The sequence below is a fragment of the Mytilus trossulus genome, chromosome 1 (genome assembly GCF_036588685.1).
Source record: "Mytilus trossulus isolate FHL-02 chromosome 1, PNRI_Mtr1.1.1.hap1, whole genome shotgun sequence".
NCBI lineage: Eukaryota > Metazoa > Mollusca > Bivalvia > Mytilida > Mytilidae > Mytilus > Mytilus trossulus.
The window spans coordinates 7,374,920-7,394,764 of record NC_086373.1 but is presented as its reverse complement, the minus strand read 5'-3'; the positions used below and the strand labels follow the sequence as shown (position 1 = coordinate 7,394,764).

Genomic DNA, 19,845 nt, shown 5'->3' with positions numbered 1-19,845 from the left:
ATTTTATACACCAAATCTAGTTGAATTGTTTCTTATGGAATCTAAACAACAAGGTCAAGGTCAGATCAACCCCTCAAATGGACATGCTTGTTTATGATATTTGAATTGTTTTACATTTGTCATTTTGAAGCCTTTTATAGCTGACTATGCAGAATGGTCTTTGCTCATAGTTTAAGTGACCTATAGTTAATATTTTATGTATCATTTGGTCTCTTGTGGAGAGTTGTCTTATTGACAATCAGTCCACATCTACCTATTTGATATATGTGTATCTTGCAATCATTTAAAGTGATAAAACACAGTTATCTTAATATCAATATTTACTGTTTGTAAGAGTGAATATCATTAAGGGCTTCCTTCACTCCATAATTCAGACATTACAGAGAACAAAAACACAAGATCAAATAATGCTTCCTGATACTGTAAGGAATGGTTTGGACATCGTATAGGCTTTCCAATTAATTGGATAAAATAATGAAATATAAAAACAAATGATTGTTTATTGCTTCTAACTTATAAGAAAATAGTATGATGAAAAAAGTATGATGAATAAAGTACATATTGAATAAAAATATTATACAAAAATTCACATGAAGAAAAACTTCCTCGGCAGTCTTTCAGTTGTTGTTAAAGACATGTTATGTCTGATAAAGGCTATTCAACTTAAATTTAGCGGTGCCTATACTAGTCCTCTGTAATTGAAATAGGAGAATCAAATTTATGTGATCTTTTGGAATACATTGTTGGTATAGGCAATCCATCAATTTTTGTGATAAACAAAATATGTATTTCCATATAGACTTGTATGGATAATCTGTCAAAATCAAATATCCACAAAAACAGAATTTGTTCTTAATCCAAAGAAATAAGTATCTATGAAAATTAATAAATCCATAGAATCTGCTTTTTTTTTTTAATAAAGATTTTAAAGCAGAATTCCAATGTCTTCAAATGTGAAGTGAGCATGGTTTGCTCTTGCATTAACATTCTGTACCAAATTATAAACAATAAGGGTTATAATATCTTATCATTATTCACAACCTTGTGGCTATAGAATAAAATATACATTTTATATAAATGTAACATACATTAAAATTAAACATAGAACATATGGAATTCAACAAATAACAATTGGTAACATATAAACCAAATTTACTTAAAAGTAAAATGATGAAAAATATGACCAAATACAATGCTAAAATTATATTGTAAAACATTTATATCTATAGTTCATCTGTAAAAGAAGCACAATGGAACACATTGTATAATTTATTTGAAAACAAATTGGCATTTACTTGCAATCGCAGGATCCATTACATTCTCAATGTTTTAAACCAAATGAAAGGTTTCCATCACAAATCCTCAGTTTTCAATGTAAAATGGTAAAATGCCCTTTAACACACCTTAGGAATATTCATTTACTCAATTTTTGACTATAGAATTGTAAAATACTCACTTCTGATAAAATTGAAAACAAACAATTGCTCAAATTTAAATGTATTATAAAATAAAGCCCAAGTCTAAAAATTGTTTTTTTTTTCTTTTTTAGCATTGTTTTCAAATGTAAATCCGTTGTAACAAAAATGTTATACATATCATAAAACTCTGAAACCTATTTAGTAACAGTTTTTTTGTGTTTTCAAAGTAGAAGTGCACTTTTAAATACTTTAAAAATGTAAAATAGTGTTTTCCCTTCAAACTAATTTGATTTGCTATCCTTTATTTCTTAAGATGGGTCTCTCCAAAATGATTACTTGAGTGAAAATCATTCGAGAGAGACCAACCTTAGGAATTAAAATATCAAGGTTCCATGGTGCTAAAATCCTTCAACGATTAAAGAAAACCTACTCTGATGTGTCAATAATCCACTAAACTGTCATAAAATCAAATAATTAATACAGAGAACAAACACAATTGTCATAATAAAATATATCAAGAGAAAAATTGTAAAGAATGCTTTTTATTATTTTTTTGTGACTATTACTGTCACAATATAAAATCTAGATCTATACACAAATATGTAAAGAAACAAATCCAGGACAAACCTGAGAACACACAAACAATTGCATAGAGTATATACATATAATGAATGCTTAAATGAATGAATCTATTTTATGAATTTAATTGTAACTTTGCTAGAAAAACAGATATTATAATATATTGTGTCTATAAGATAAAGATACCCTCTACAACAAAGATTTTCTGACTGAATGAAGAAATCTTAATGGAATGTAGATTAAAGTGACCTATCCCAGAAGCTACTTTCTAAAGATAAAAATTTAATATATTTTTAAGATGAGAATACATAAATGAAAATTCCAAATTATGAAGATGCATTTTCTAATTAAAAAAAACAACACAAAAAACCTGATTACTAGCTATTTTTTAGATGGTTAACTGTAAAGATAAACATATTAAGATAATGAATGTAATAGACAAGTTTGTACAAAAATATTGTATATTTAAAATTTCGGAAAGTACTAAAAAAGATGACAATGTATAACTATTATGCTACTGAGTCTAGACAGAGAGAAAACTATAACAGTTGTCTGGTTGATCGTCACGTCTATCACAGATCTTTTTCTGTTTCATTAATCCATTCTACAGCCGAATTCTAAAGGAGCTGAAATGAAGAATAATTTTATTGATATGTTATTTGTGACAACAACATTTTTAACTTCCACAACAAGCCAGCCCATACTGTTAAACCAAATCTAAGCCAATCTAAATGAGTTTATTTAAGTAAGAGATAAGATATACATATTCAGTGGTTTAGTCAGATATAAGATACATATTCAGTGGTTTAGTAAAAAAAAAAAAAAACATATTCAGTGGTTTAGTCAAAAATAAGATATACATATTCAGTGATTTAGTCAGAGATAAGATATACATATTCAGTGGTTGTTTTATTGCATAACTAAAAGGTTTGTGTTATTGGCAGATGTTTCAATTTCTGTTTAATGTATTCACTTCTTGGTTTTAACATGAGACCATTTAGCATGCACTACTATAGACCTGTTAATTTCTAAAGGCTATGTGTTGCCTTCAGTAATTGTCATTAATTTGTCATCTAACTGACATATATATTTCTTGCTGAAAATTCATGAAACATTTGCCACTGGACATTAAGTAAACAATACTCAATCAATCAATCATTGACCCTTACATTTATATATATTCATTTCATATGCATTTATAAGAAATGAATTCTGCATGATCACAGCCAAATATATGATATTTATAAGTCATAGTAAGTAATATTTAAAAGGTTACACATATTGACAGTAAAAAAAGTTTCAACTAAAATCCTATAAACTCACTTGATAAAATCTGGTGCCTTTGATATAACATGTTCAAACTCAGCAAATGACAGGGAATCATCGTCATCCAAATCAGCCTCTTCTAGAATCTGTAGAAATGTACAACTTTATTTAATATGAGCCATTTATTATGAAGTGTCCAAAGAGTAAAAATATAATGTAACAGTGATAAAGACATGATTTTTTGGCTATTTCTGTTATGAATTGACAACATTGTATATAAATCCTATATAAGTAATTTCCTAGAAAGGGATTGCTTTGATTCCTTATAATCTGGTTTTAATTTTGATATACAATTCAGTTTTGATAGGTTTTTAATTAAGAAAGAGTTAATATCCATTCTCAAATTTTGGCATTATTAAGAAACAAAGGTTTCAACTCCTCGGGTCAACTCCCTCAAGCAAACTTGACTGTAGATGGATTTAGCTATGCTTAATTTGTCCTTTAATAGTTCTCCTGTTTAAAGTACTAATACATCCTTGGCTTTGAATGTTCCTGATGAAGATAATTCCTGAAAAGTACTTTGAATGCAAATAATTTATTTATATTCATTTTAATAATTTAAAACAGTTAGTGTATAACACTATTTTTTCTGACAATTTTTGGTTTTAATTTTACACAATATACCTACATTATCAATAAGTTGTTGCATTTCATCTTTACTGAGGTTTACACAATATACCTACATTATCAATAAGCTGTTGCATTTCATCTTTACTGAGGTTTTGCTCCCCTGTTTTACACAGTATACCTACATTATCAATAAGCTGTTGCATTTCATCTTTACTGAGGTTTTGCTCCCCTGTTTTACACAATATACCTACATTATCAATAAGTTGTTGCATTTCATCTTTACTGAGGTTTTGCTCCCCTGTTTTACACAATATACCTACATTATCAATAAGTTGTTGCATTTCATCTTTACTGAGGTTTACACAATATACCTACATTATCAATAAGTTGTTGCATTTCATCTTTACTGAGGTTTACACAATATACCTACATTATCAATAAGCTGTTGCATTTCATCTTTACTGAGGTTTACACAATATACCTACATTATCAATAAGCTGCTGCATTTCATCTTTACTGAGGTTTTGCTCCCCTGTCAATCTGTCTACTACTTCTTTCAGGTCTTGATCCGAAATCATGTCATCTTCATCAAAATCTGTAAAAGTCAGACAATTCAAAGTTAGCACCAATTATCTTTTTATGTCATAAATATACTGTTACATGCTATTTTACACATGAACAAAATACCTAGTATACATAATAGACTATTTGATTTTCACACATATTTTACTTTCACCATCATATAATGTATGTTTGATTATAGCAGGCATTCAGATTTAAATGTAATTAATTCATTATGCATAGGGGCCTTGAAATCAACCACAACACCATTTTGTTAAGTGTGTTTAATATTACACTGAAATATATGTATTAGATTATTAACATACAATGTATACAGGAAGATATAAATGTATTGTTGTCATACCATAAATTCTGAATGCATATTCCACCTTTACATTCTTGGGTGCACCATCACTGAATACAGACATCATGTCGAGGAAATCTTCAAACGTCATGTTACCATCTCCACTCGAGGAGAACACTTTTACAATTCTGTCACTGAAAGGGTTTACCTAAAATGATATTGACTGATGAATAATAGGAGCTATAGCTGTTTAACAAACATATATAACACTACACAGAATAAAAAAAATCTATTAGTGTTTTTATTAAACATATTGTTACAATCGGATTATCCATCAGTCATTATTATTCATTAAAGAATTTTTCACAAACATCATTCAGTGTTCTCCCAATGGCTTTTTAGCATCTTGGTATTGTGATGGTTGGTTTATTAGTAGGATATCTGATAATATCCAAAATAGTTTTCTTGTAGATTTTTTTATTAGTGTGAAGCTAAAATTTTAGAAACAAGATGTTATTTAAAATCATTCCCTTTTTACATGTTATCCAGGATGCTACTTGAAAGTTGAAGGGGGAACACTGCCATTCAATGGTTATACATGTACACAAAATGTATATAGACAATGATTGCATTCATAGTATTTATCCTGAGCAAACTTGATGATGTATATTGTATAAAAAAAATCACTAACAAAAAATCATCTGACAGAAATTGTTCAACTTTTTTTGGTAAATCACTCAACAACACAGTTAGTAATTCTCTACCAATCCGTCTTGTGCAAATTGATAGATTATTTCTTTGTCTTTCAAAAGAAGATACTTACATGTATCACTACAACACATCAAATATATGTCTAAACTTACTCCATTTGTTGGCACATGGTCCTAGAAGGTTTTCAATGTTTAATTATCTGTTGAGGAATTACTTTCAGCAAGAATCCATATTTGCCAAAAATACTAAATTAAAATTTATGATGAAGTTCAATACCAATTTTCAGGGTCAAATCTATTAATGCACATCAAAAGCTGTATGTATGAACAGCACTGAATTTCTTGTTGTCATTCTGTAGACTTTTACTGTTACCTTTAATTCTGGTAGTTTTAAAATCTTGTCTTTATCCAGACTTGATGTCTTTTTATTGTTTTCATCAGCACTGTCCTCATATAAATCCTTGTATCTCTTAAAAACACTAGGAAACAAAAAAGAATAAAACTTATGAATAGAATTAATGAAAAATGTATCTGATGTCTTATTTACCTCAGGGAAAATAGAAAAAAAATGTGTCATTCCTTTTACAGTATCCACCCTATTTTTCAAGCTTAAAAATAGCCTACCCTAAAGTTTTTTTTCATTATTCAATAAGCACTGTTAAAGTTAGGATGTCCCTCCCATAAATTCAATGTAATAAAAAAAGGTAAAATTAAAAAAAAATCCTTCCTACCTACCCTTTTTCTAAGTTTTATTATTAAGATTTTTAAATGATGTGTGCCAATGCTAATTAATCATTTGTTTGTACAATTGCATACAAAATATAACAAACTAAAACAAATCATTAAAAGCCCCCTCCCCCAATGGAAACAGCAGGCATATTGAAATCAGGTACAACATGTATTATTGCTTATTTGTAGATCTTAAAACAATCTAGCTGGACAATTTTGCTGTGTTCTCTCTATCTATTCAATATACATGTAGTTTACAAGTGAGTTGCCAAATACAAACTAGAGGCTCTAAAGAGCCTGTGTTGCTCACCTTGGTCTATGTGAATATCAAACAAAGGACGCAGATGGATTCATGACAAAATAGTGTTTTGGTGATGGTGATGTGTTTGTACATCTTAATTTACTGAGCATTCTAGCTGCTTACAATTATCTCTATCTATAATTAACTTGGCCCAGTAGTTTCAGAGGAGAAGATTTTTGTAAAAGTTAAATGTCGACGGACTTCGACGCCGGACGCCAAGTGATGGGCCAGGTGAGCTAATAAAGGAGGAAAAAATCATTATCATTTAAGATCATTATTTGACTTCTATCTAAACAGTGTATTTTAAAATGCTTAAAGATAACTTACTGTAGGATCTCTTTCTTAGTGAAATACGTCAAATCCTGAAAGAAAATATGTAACATGTTATGAACTTATATCAACAAATATGCTTTTTAATTTTTTTTATTTGAAGAAAGAAAAAAGTAGAATTAAGCACTATCAATGACTGTTATATTTAACTTCTTTTATTATAGACAGTTGCTATTTTTCCAGCATCAGCAAATTGAAAATATATGCTATTTTACCCGCTCTGATTAAAATATCTTATTTCAAGCCAGCAAAATATCATTTGATATTTCTACAGAAATGGCATTTTTACCAACATAGGCAATGTTGTGAATTTGTTATTTTGCAGTATCAGGTCTGTTTGCACCCCATACACTTTGGCACCCTGCACTATCACCCAACAGGTCAGTTCGCACCCTTCACACTGCACTGAATTTTTATTCAAATCCTGTTGAATAAGTATATACATTGTATACCAAAATCTTGATATTTTCCTGAACTAAAGTTTCAGTACTGTAATAAATTTTAAATATTTATAATATTTGTTTTGAATAATTCTTGGAATGTAAGATATCAGGATGACTTAAAAATAAATCCTTCTTTACCCTCATAGATATAGGAAGATGTGGTGTGAGTGCCAATGAGACAACTCTCCATCCAAATAACAATTTAAAAAAGTAAACCATTTTAGGTCAATGTACAGCCTTCAACACGGATACTTGGCTCACACTAAACAACAAGTTACATGTATAAAGGGCCCCAAAATTACTAGTGTAAAACCCTTCAAACGGGAAACCAAGGGTCTAATACATGTATTGTGTACTTTCAAAATTCTTTTCATACGGAAATAAATGTCATGTAAAGCAACTATTAGCTGGTATGCAACACCAATTAAACATATCATAAGTTGGCAACTTCATTCTTCTTTAATTTCATGGAAATAAATGCTTGGTAATTATACATTGTATAAATGTAGCTGACAATTCAACCAATAAAGAAACAATAAGATTAATTTTTTTACAGCAATACAAATACACTAACTAAAACATGATTAAGATCTATTCAACACAAAAAAAACATTGTCAGAATATCTCTTATGAATTAATGAAACAAATATAATTATAGCGATATGGTCCCACCAAAACCAGATTACAAATTATAACACAAAACCATTAAAAAGGGCACGAACTTGTTAGACCCGAACAGACTTTGGGAGTGTGTAGGGTATGAAAATGAAAAAGGGATTTATATAAGTTTTTCTTGTTTCCGAATCCCTGTATTTCATATTGTATAATTATATTTTGTGCACTTCTTGAAATAAAATATTGTTTAAACTAAACCGAACCCAGATTCTTATTTTTGTTGGTTCTTAGTAAAGGAGTGATAGTAAAATTCAATATGTACTGTTTACAATGCTATTCGTGACAAGAGTTTTCAATAGAGTGTTTGTTTCTCTGCAAAAAGAAAAATGTCACAAAATGTAACTAACTAATTTTGCAAGCATTTTAACATGTCATCCTATATTTTGACATCTGATGATCTGTATAAAAATAGACAAAATCGTGACGGTTGAGTTTAGGCTATTTTTTCATTTTTCATTAGAATACATTAAACTTTAAATCAAGTTTACCTGATAATCGTTTAATTCTTGTTCTGAAAACACGCTTTGAGAGCTTCCCATGCTTTCTTTATGTTAAAATAATATAAAATTCACAGCCCAACTTGACAGGTGATTGTTGTTTTCCTTGGTTCCTTGTTGTGGTAAATCTAAATTTTCGAATTGCAAACAAAACGAAAGTACAAAACAACAAATTGTCACATTTGATTTACATCATTTCATGATAATAATTGTTTAAATCTAAAATATCGATCTCAATTATAAGTTTTTGAATTTGTATTTTTTATATTTTTGGGGCAGATAAAAAAAGCCCAGACGTCAATCAAACAAAATTCGTTTTGTAAATAAATTGTTATTACAAAGGGAAAGGGACATGACTCATGATCAGAACCAAAACAAAACGTCATATTATAGAAAGGATCTGACTGATAGAAATATTTGAGGGGATAAACTAAAAAAGAAAGGCAATGTTTGCACAAGTTCCACCTAATCACCAAGGTAAAACAGTTTTGACTTTTTCTTCAAGAAGGAGTAGAACCCTAGTCTACGGGCCTAGTACTACTAGTACTGATGGTATCGGGATTGTTCGCCCTGATTACATGTTCGCCCTAGGTTCGTTCGCACTGAGTTTGTTCGCCCTGGTGTTCCGTTCGCCCTGAGTTCGTTCGCCCTATTCTCATTAATGATATGTATATGTTACTTTAATGAAAGAAATGCATATTTATATTAAAATTTATGTTTATCTATTAAAAGCTGAATACAGAATATTATCGTCGTGTCATATGTTTTCGTATGTCATATGTTTTCGTATCAACCACATTTCGTCGGTTTCGGCTGCATACGCGTACATTGTGGCGTGTTTTTCGGTTTCTATATTTAGAACAACAACACCACTACAACTTGACATATTTTAAACATATTCAACGTCGCTTTTTAAAGACGTTAGAACAAATTAAATAAAACTGATCTATTTAGCCATTTTTATTTAATGTCAAAAATATGCATCACTAGAATAGCTATAGAAAAAAATTCTGAAGGGTTAAAATAAAGTCCAGATATGTTTTTTGCAAGTCAGATACCGGATCTTCAAGACATATGACTGTCATGTGTTTTTTGGGCCGTTTTAATTACAAACCAGCGAGTTAAAATTAGTAGGGTTCTTATATAAAATGGTTGTTCAAAATCTAATTATTCAATATTTCATTTATAATTTTTTTGTATACATCCTTGATTCATGAAGATGAAACAGTCTTGACTTTTTATATTTAATCCTAAATTTTGAAAACTGCATTTTATTTTAGAAAAAATAATGTATTTTGTACAAACCAGGTGCCAATCTGAAATCAATCAAAATCTTAAAATTTCAGCACACAATTTACCAACCTAAAACTATTTACAAGTAATTTTTAGTACTGAAAAGTATTTATTTACTTTTTTTATGATTCAAGCGATCATAAGAACCACGACTTTAGAAAATATTAATTTCCGGATTGTGTAGTCATTTCCTGTCCGTGTACTGATCCAATTTTTATTTCATACGAAAACATATGACGCTGTTTTTTTGACATACAAAAATAGCAAAGTAATCGGAAACAGTAAAAAATCGTAGTAAGCATTGAAAAAAAATCTAGATACCTTAAATCAATCTACAGGACATGCTTTTTAAATTTGAGTAAACACCGGAATAAAAACTCAACAGTGAAAACTGTAAGCAGTGAAAATTGTTATTAGTACGAAAACACATTACACGATGATAATTAAATAAAATTCGTGTTGGCTGCTGCATTGTTACACTTTATTTTAAAATTACTTTTTTTACCACTAGACAACGTACAGCCGCTGCAGTAAAGAATTTTAGAACAACACTTAGAACTTTGAACACTTTTATGTATAACTTTAGTGCTTCTTATGTATAACTTTTATTGATTAAATCATGTGTGTAAATGTAAAGTAAAAGGATGTGTGATAGTGGCTTTGTATGTTTTAGTGCTCTTTAATATGTCAAGAACTTATAACCTAGTAGCAGCTAGCTGTATACAACACAATACATCGTAAATATTTGGCGAAATTGTAGACTGACTTCAACATATTCAATTAAATACACACAACACAACACGTACTGTAATAAAAAATAAAAATCAGGGCGAACATACCCAGGGCGAACAGGTATCAGGGCGAACGGTCTCAGGGCGAAACGGAACTAGGGCGAACAGTAACTAGGGCGAACCGAAATCAGGGCGGACGGACCCGGATTCAGTACTGATACTTAGTGGTATTTTAAAAAGCAGTCACTTGCTCTTGTGCTCTTTTTCTGTAAAAAAAAAGAAACACCCATCTCCCTTAAACTGTTAAAATTAAATTTTACTTCTCTTTGTACAGAAACAAGTACTTAAGGTTCAGAGCTGTTACCTGATTTGACATTTCAGGGATGATTCCACTCTATAGTTTAGGGCCGCTTAGCGGCCCTCAATTCCTCGAGCGGCCCCAAAAAATTGTGTGAAAATAAATTCCCAATTCAGAAAAAAATATTTTAAAATTGATTTTTCCGGAAATGTTTCCCGCACCGATTAAGGCAATTACAATTTTCCCCATTTGTCTTCAAACTGTTTTAAGATCCGAATAAGAATGATGTACCGGTAAACGAAAGATTGTTAAGATAAGATATGATATCATTTTGTTATAATGTGTTTTTCTGAGACGTTTCTCAATAGCTTAGTTCTCGTAAAAGCAGACCTTTAAATGAAATATGCTTTTACTAGATCAAATACACCCATAGCATTTTCTTCAATTAAATTGAAGAAAATGCTATGGGAGTATTTGATTTCGTAAAAGCATATAGATAATAGATGCTTTTTGTCAAAATGGGTCACATATAAAAAGCAGACCTCGACAGGGAGAAAAACTTATAAATTATCAAAATTCAATAGGCGCTGATTGCGTAAAGGTTCTGCCTGGCTCTCAAATAAAAAAACAACTGTCTGCACATTTTTGAAAATACACGACAGATCATTTATGATGAAAAAGGATACCCACACACTATGAAACAGGTGAAACTTGATACAATTTCCGTTTTTACAGGAAAATGATATTATTTCATCATAGATTTTATGCGGAAAAAAAAATCCCAATTTTAAGAAAATTCCCAATTTTGATGGTCAAGGGACCCATTTGAAAACAACTGGAATCATCCCTGCATTTCTATATCTCGTTTGATGTTGTCGCAGTCGATATATCCAGATCATGCGAATGTTTTTTTTACATGTGTTATTACACCTTATCGCTATTTGTCCGCCATTACTGGATATCACACAGGTTCCCGTAAAATTTTGACGTCATTAAGCAAAATATCTGACGCCACAATGGAAAAGTGATTGTTGTATGTGTAAAAAGTTCAAGCGACCAGGTCAGCCGGGATTAGCAATAAGGTGTATTATTGCTTTGTTTGCATCAATAAAAGAACTCTGAAAATTTAACTCAGAGTCATTTGCCTAGCATACTTCAAAAACTATTGAAGTTTAAAATTTCACCAATAATACCGATAAATAATGGACATACAGCAGACCATAGTCATAATCATGTGCACAAACACATTAACATTATATGGTTATAGTGCATACAGTAATACGTCACTTCTGGAATCATGTCTTTTACCAGAAAAGAAAGTATCCCTACTCTATTAAAAGTTTCCAGCACTTTTATAATCCTCATTCTGTAGGATACTCACTCATAAAATTGTGAATGGAAATGGGGGAATGTGTCAAAGAGACAATAACCTGACCATGTAAAAGACAACAGTAGAAGGTCACCAACAGGTCTTCAATGTAGCGAGAAATTCCCGCACCCGGTAGCTTTCTTCAGCTGGCCCCTAAACAAATATATACTAGTTCAGTGATAATGAACGCCATACTTATTTCCAAATTGTACACAAGAAACTAAAATTAAAAATAATACAAGACTAACAAAGGCCAGAGGCACCTGACTTTGGACAGGCGCAAAATGCGGCGGGGTTAAACATGTTTATGAGATCTCAACCCTCCCCCTATACCTCCAATGTTGAAAAGTAAACGATATAGTATCGAAATAATTTATGTTCCGCAAGTAAGTTATCTTGATCCCGATATGACTGAGGGAGTGTGACCATCTTAATAGATTTTGATCTCCCAAACATTCTGTACAATATAAAATCAAACGTTTTCATCCCTTTGCTCAACATGTGTTGAAAAAAACATGTTGATGGAAGTCACATGACAAGATTTGTCTGAAACCTTATTGCAGAACGGGCCTAAATAAACTAACAATAATTAAATGAGAGTGACAGTGGTATTCACATGAAAGAAAACTCAAATACATGTGTATTGACAGTAAGACAATTGTTAATGTCCATGAAAAGTAAAATAACATAACAAATGTCCACAAAAAATGAAATGTAATATTATATAAAATATGAGCCTTTTATGTTGATTAACAGATCATAAGAATGTACATTTATATCTCTGTTTTCAATTGAATCAGTTAATCAAACACGTATTTCCTTTTGACATGTTCAAAAATGTTGATAAACAATGATCTAATTGTTTTTGTCATAACCATATGCATGATTACCCCAAGTTGTTTGAAATATGAATGTAAAATTATTATTTTATATTGTAGCATCATCAAACAACTCAGCTCTATATGAGGTAAATTTTTGTACTTTATAAATTAATATCTGAAAAAGATGTGGTATGGTTGCCAGTGTACACATGTACAACTATCCACCAGAGACCAAATAATTGTTAACATGTTAGGAAGTTACTTAACCCTACCTTAACTGGGGACAGTGGTGAAATAGAACATCTTTAGGAAAAGCATGTTTTATTAAAAAAACTACATAATTTTATGAATTGTATCGAAAAATATTTATACATTTGTATTTTTAAATGTAGCAGAGTATGTTTGTATATACAGTTACCATTATCAGGCTTTATGAAAATTCAAATTTACTTTTTTTTACAATGTGTATTTATGGAAATATTGTTTGTCCTTAATTATTTTTAACTTTTGATGTAAATAAAATAGTTACAAAAATTAACGTTAACGATCATATTAATACATGAATGTCATATTAATTGAATATTATAGGAGGTCAAGTTATACAGAACAGCAAGGGATAGAGAAAAGTAAGTTCATTAAAACATTAAGTTATAACACATTTTATGTTAATTATTTTAAGACATTTTGGAATTTATCTGTTTCCTCAATGGTTCATTTTATAGTATATCTGTCAGTGTCACTCATACTTTGTTTGGTTATAAAATTGAGAATGGAAATAGTGCATATTGAAATGATTAGAAACATTATCCTCCCATACAAAAAAGTTTTAATTGAAATTCTATTATGTTTCCTGGTGAGTGTATTAAAGACAGAGTGTATACTAATCTATTTCTTACATGTATGCTTTTACTATTGTAAAACTGTTTTTCTTTTACATTTGTCAGATTAAAGGACAATTTAAAGTTTTGGACTAAGATAAATGTATTTTTGGGAGTTTATAAATGAAGTAACTTGGAAATGAAATGCAAGTAGTGTAAATTAAATGATATGAAACAGTATTAAAAGATTGTCTTTTTCAATTTTGAGGAGGTAAGGCTTTTTTATAATATATTTACTTTACAGGTATGACAATATGGCTGATTTATATGCTGTGATCAACACACTTCAAAGTATAGAGAAAGCTTACATCAAAGATGCTATCCAGGCTAAAGAGTAAGTGAAACTCTGATTTTATATTGAAGAATTTTTTACTTTTTACAATATCATGAGACTCACTGCTTATACTTTATTTTTGGACAATAGTTAAATGAAAAACATACATCTCAAACAAATGGTATGAGTTTTTTTAATTGAAATGATTGTTTATCACCTTTTCATACACTTACATACAGTATAAAATAAAGGAACATTTGTTTGGCTTCCTGGGATGCTTTAAGGTGCAGGACAAAAACTTGAGTTGTTGCAGTTAAACACGTCAAGTTGAACACACTAGATTTTAGTATGTTATAGTATTGGTTTATTCAAAATGTTATTTTAAGCTTTGTGTGCTACTATGTATTCCATTAGTTATTTATGTAGTCAATTTAGATTTCAACATAAGCATTATATGAACTTTTAACATTATAAAGAGACGAGACACATAGTTCTGTGTCCATTATGCAAAACTGAAAATGTATATAAAAGTGGAGATGACTGAACGAATATGTAATATAAATATTTATATTACAGATACACAGCTGCCTGTTCCAAACTGCTGGTACAGTATAAAATAGCTTTTAAACAAGTACAGAGTGAATTCAAAACAGTGGAAGAATTCATGAAAAAATACAGGGTAAGATAAAGTCTTTAAACAATTTAAAACAAATAAATTAGTTTCAGTTGAGTTTATAACTAGATATTCTTCTTTTTTTATCATAATATTTCAAAGTAAACTTGTTCAATTCAATGTAAATATGTCAGAAAAGTAGGCCCTCAGTTTCCAATAACACACACTGAAATGTAGTTTATGGAATTTGGATCATACAGTAGCTTTCACTAATTTCCTGTATTTTGTAGGATAAAATAAATTGCATATTGCTAAGTAAAGTAGTAAACCCAACATTTAAAGAAAATATTGTTGAATACAATGTACTACAATTGAAGCTTTTAAATAAAATGAAAAAGTTGTAAAATCTTATTTCTATAATTTTTTAGCTCGACTGTCCTGCAGCACTAGAAAGGATAAAAGAAGATCGACCAATCACAATTAAAGATGACAAAGGAAATACCAGTCGATGCATTGCAGACATTGTCTCAGTATGTTTTTTTAGCTTATAAAAATAAGAAGATGTGGTATGATTGCCAATGAGACTAGTCTCCATCAGGCCACAGTTTTTTTATTTGTTGGTTTACGGATTCGCCGACCCGATTTTGCTGATTTTCAAAATAAAAATAAAATTGACTTTTCATGTTTTTTATTCCCGCCGACCCTTATAAATGCATTATCCCTGAAAAATAATTAAAATTTTCTTTTATTATGAAATAAAATGCATTAATCATTAACAAATTAAGTTGATAACACTTTCTGTTGTGAAAAATAAAACTTCCAATTTACGTTTCTAAAAATAGACAAATCAATTATAACTGACCTTGAAATTAAAAGGCTTGAAATGTCTATTGCACAAATAATTTTGCGGAACGAAATCTGTGTTTAAAACCAATTACAAAATAAGTTCGTTTCCCTTATTTGTCATCAGTCCGTAAGATGCATCATCTCAGAGAAATAGACTTGTCCAAATGTGGACAGGTGGAATACATCAATTAAAGTACTGAATATTAACAAATCATTTGAAATTTTCTTGTTTCATAGATAACAAAAAAAAATCGATCATTGGGATAAAAACCGGATTGCATGACAACTGATTAACCCGATATTGTCGTTTTTTCCAGTGGACGAGTCTATTACGTTTTTCGACACATGTGTTGAAACTATTTTTGTACGACGTTTTTATATTTTTTTTCTTTATCAGTTTTTGTGCTTGAAGATCATTATTCACCAAGTTTTCTGGAATTGATTGAGAGCTACGCGAATCTGTTTTTCTTGTTTGTGAAATGACGATTTAATTTCGTCTTTGTCCGTGCAACCCCCCTTTTTTACAGGAAATTATTAAACGATGTCATGCGATGTTCACGATCACTGATCAATAATATTTCATCGAACTTAATGCTAAGAAATGATGACAAAACAGCAGATAAGACAAACATTTTGTTAGTAAGGTGAAATATATATTTATTTTGCATATATTTTCTGTTATGAAAGATATTTTTTTTTTTTTTTTTTCCGACCGACCGACCCGACTTTTTAATGCGAAAAATCCGTAAACCAACAAATTAAAAAAACGTGGCCTCAGAGTTCAATTGAATATAATTGATAACCAAATAAAGCAAATAAACAGAAGATGTAGTATATGTTAATTTTTTATAGCTGGCTGTGTATTACTGACAATGTCAGTTAACTTAATATGAGAATATGGAAATGACCTTGAAGTTTGACATACATGTTATTTCTTATTTTTAAATCAATTTCTATTGCCTTTTTATTCTGTTCACTATAAACTACATTTAATCCACCCAGGGTAACTTTTCAATATGACTATTTTTGTATTTGTCTCCTACATTTGTTAGAACATGTATATGTCCATAGAATGAATGTCATTTTGACCAAATTTCAATATTTTTTCATATTGAAAGTTGATTTTGCTTCTAACAGTTTGAAGTTTGAAAGTCTCCATGAAAAATGTTATTCTCACAATCTTCTTTTTCTGTTTTCAGTTATTTATTACAGTGATGGATAAATTAAGATTAGAAATCAGAGCTATGGATGAGGTAAATACAATTAACTTTAATATATGATAAAAAAAAATATGATTTTAAAGGTGTCCAATTGGTCAAAGTAGTTCAGCTAAAGTTATCACTAGTCTGTTATTGGGAGATTTAGCCCTGCTTTGTGAGGTGTGTTTAACTCCAATTTGAAATAAGAAGGATTCCAATTTTCTCCTGTTAAAGGTGTGTGGTTCTCTCTGTACGCTTCAGTTTCCTCCACAAATTAAGGAAACCTGATCTAACAAATCATGATCCATTAAACAAAGAATTGATAATAAGGAGAGAGGAGAATGTACTGCAAGATTATATTAGTTTATCAGATATATATAGCTTATTATATAACATCATGTAAAGAGTAAATTAACAAAAATACTGAACTTTTGAAGCAAATTCAAAACAGAACATACTGTAATCTAATAATTTTGTGTGGTTTGTTCTGGTATGTGAAATTTATGTTTCAGAACACAATTTTGTATGTACTGGTTTATTGACTTAAAATTACATAAATATTCATACAAATTTGTGAAAATTTAAAGGGCTATTTTTAATAATCTCCATGCACTTTATCACAGATACATCCAGATTTGAGAGAACTAAACGAGACTATGAACAGACTTAGCATCCTTCCAGAAGATTTTGAGGGGAGAGAAAAAGTAAAAAAATGGTAAGCTTGCAAAGTCTAATACATGTATCAATAAAATGTAGAATAGGTCAATACTAATTGTGAAAAAGAAACTTTCAAATCAATGCATAAAAAGAGGAAATATTCTATCCTTCATGTAGGTTATCTCAGTTGATATGATCGCTAATTGCATAAAATTGCATAGTGATCTATTTCATTCCTTAGGAAGATATTTTAGTTACCTCATTGCCAAATATAATTATTTGGAAAAAATATCTATCTTATTTATCTCATCTCAAAATATAATTATTTGGAAAAAATATCTATCCTAGATATTCCCATAAAAATAGATAATTCAACTACATGCAGTATGATATTTTGGAAACTTTTCATCTCAATTGAAAACAGAATATATACCATAGATAAGGTTTGGTACAATACATTGACTGAGTTTTGATTATAATTACTATATTTTTAGGTTAGTCACATTAAGTGGAATGTCGGCCCATGAAGAGTTTTTACTATTTCTGTATTTTTAGGTTAGATACATTGTTTGGAATGTTAGCCCATGAAGAATTTTTATTATTTTTTCTTTATTTTTAGGTTAGATACATTGAGTGGAATGTCAGCACATGAGGAGTTAGATGATGGACAAGTTAGACAGATGTTATTTGACTTGGACAGTGCCTATAATGCATTCAACAGAAACTTGCATGACCATTAATTACCTGTGTAATAATTAAATATGATCTGTGAAAAACAATATTTAACTTCATGTAAAATAAAATGTTTTAATCATTTTTACTTTGTAAAACATATGTTGCAACTGAAATACATTTCAATTAGAATTGATAATTGTATTATGATGATTATTTTATTTGTTTATAGAAAAATAATACATGTACATGTATACAAATTTAATGTGTTATTTAATCTATTAAACTGTATGTTCTAATTATCATTATTGTCTTTCAAATTTTAAATTGAAATATTAAAGTTACTTTGACATTATGTCCATATTAAACAACATTATAAGTTATTGGAAAAAAAACCTAAATAGGTGATGAAGATGTATTTTTTTTTTATTTTGACAGTCTATGATAAAGTTTTGAGGCCAAAACATTGAACTTGACTTATGAATTTCATGTCAAGTTTTGTTTTCAAAAGTCCATTTAGACTGAAGTTATAATATATATGTTTGGGGTATCTTGGAGTCTCTGTTTTACAATGCAAGTAAGATGGGCATGTCATACTTTCCTGGGGCATCTGTTTTTTTTATATAAAAATTCAAACCACAATAATTTATACAGTGTACCAGTAATTATTTGTTATTAATATATTGTTATGTATAGATATCTATTGTAAGGTTTACTTCTGTAAATATTTTGTGCAGTACAATGCAAACTATTGTTTTGAATGACTTATTTTGTAATGAATGTTGTGTCTGTAGTGAAAAAAACCCAATCACTTAACCATTTTATTCTCTAGTTAACATCAGAAAAAATATTTTTTTCTCTAAAATTAGGAAATAAAAAGTAGTTTAATTTTCAAACTTCAAAGATAATTACAGTAGTTATTAACACAAATTGCCTTTTATTTAGTAGCTTACTTTTAATAAAAAAAAAACACATATTAATGAACTTGAATTTTATAGATGTTCCCTAGTTAACATCAGAAATTTTTTTTCTTCTCTAAAATTAGGAAATAAAAAGTAGTATAATTTTCAAACTTCAAAGATAATAACAGTAGTTATAAACACAAATTGCCTTTTATTTATTAGCTTACTTTCAATAAAAAAAATACACATATTAATGAACTTGAATTTTGCGACACAAGCATTTTTTTGTCCCTCATTTTATTTTGGATAAACAAATTTAATGAACATTTTTGAAACCCTTATCATAGTTTTGTTCAATAAAACGTCATTGTAACTTAATGTAATGTTTTGAAATAATACTTCAAGAGAACCATCAAGTTATCAGGTGAGATGATATGTACATTCTTACTTCTTAATACATTATTGTCAATATTCTAAATATTTCTAAGGAGAAAACTTTATTGTACAAAACTATTTTCAAACAATAAAGAGTAATTTTTATTGTTGACCTTAACTTCTATGTGTTATAAAGTACTCCTCGGCTGAATATATTATAAATAAAAGGAGATGTTGAATATACACCAATGAGACAATAGTACCAACATCATAAAGGATTGTATAGAGAATAAAAATATGGTCATCCCTTGGTCATCTTCTGACAAGTAGTTAAACTCTGGCCAAATTTGGGCATCTTTTTGATTCTATGGAATAAGAATCAAAATCCAGTCAGAATAGGGACATACAACCTGATTCCTAATATACCCCTCTAGCCATTGAAACAACTCTCAAAGGATCTATAGGTGGTCTGTT

At 29.5% G+C, this 19,845-nt stretch overlaps 2 protein-coding genes across 2 annotated transcripts; one reads left to right on the top strand and one right to left on the bottom strand.

Annotated features, from left to right (window-relative positions):
- Window positions 1-482: 482 nt before the first annotated feature.
- Window positions 483-8,591, bottom strand: LOC134713885 (calcium and integrin-binding protein 1-like). Its single transcript, XM_063575172.1, has 7 exons — window positions 8,435-8,591; window positions 6,826-6,860; window positions 5,842-5,947; window positions 4,819-4,966; window positions 4,379-4,488; window positions 3,321-3,409; window positions 483-2,623 (listed from the first exon to the last, which is right to left on the bottom strand). Exons 1-7 carry the CDS (start codon window positions 8,483-8,485, stop codon window positions 2,602-2,604), a joined length of 561 nt encoding a protein of 186 aa, XP_063431242.1. The 5' UTR covers window positions 8,486-8,591; the 3' UTR covers window positions 483-2,601.
- A 199-nt stretch (window positions 8,592-8,790) lies between these two features.
- LOC134713873 (vacuolar protein sorting-associated protein 28 homolog) lies at window positions 8,791-19,536 on the top strand. The gene is made up of 9 exons (XM_063575162.1): window positions 8,791-8,920; window positions 13,073-13,101; window positions 13,544-13,581; window positions 14,078-14,167; window positions 14,684-14,786; window positions 15,149-15,250; window positions 16,766-16,819; window positions 17,389-17,480; window positions 18,042-19,536. The coding sequence occupies exons 1-9, from the start codon at window positions 8,890-8,892 to the stop codon at window positions 18,160-18,162; spliced, it is 660 nt and encodes a 219-aa protein (XP_063431232.1). The 5' UTR covers window positions 8,791-8,889; the 3' UTR covers window positions 18,163-19,536.
- The last annotated feature ends 309 nt before the right edge of the window (window positions 19,537-19,845 follow it).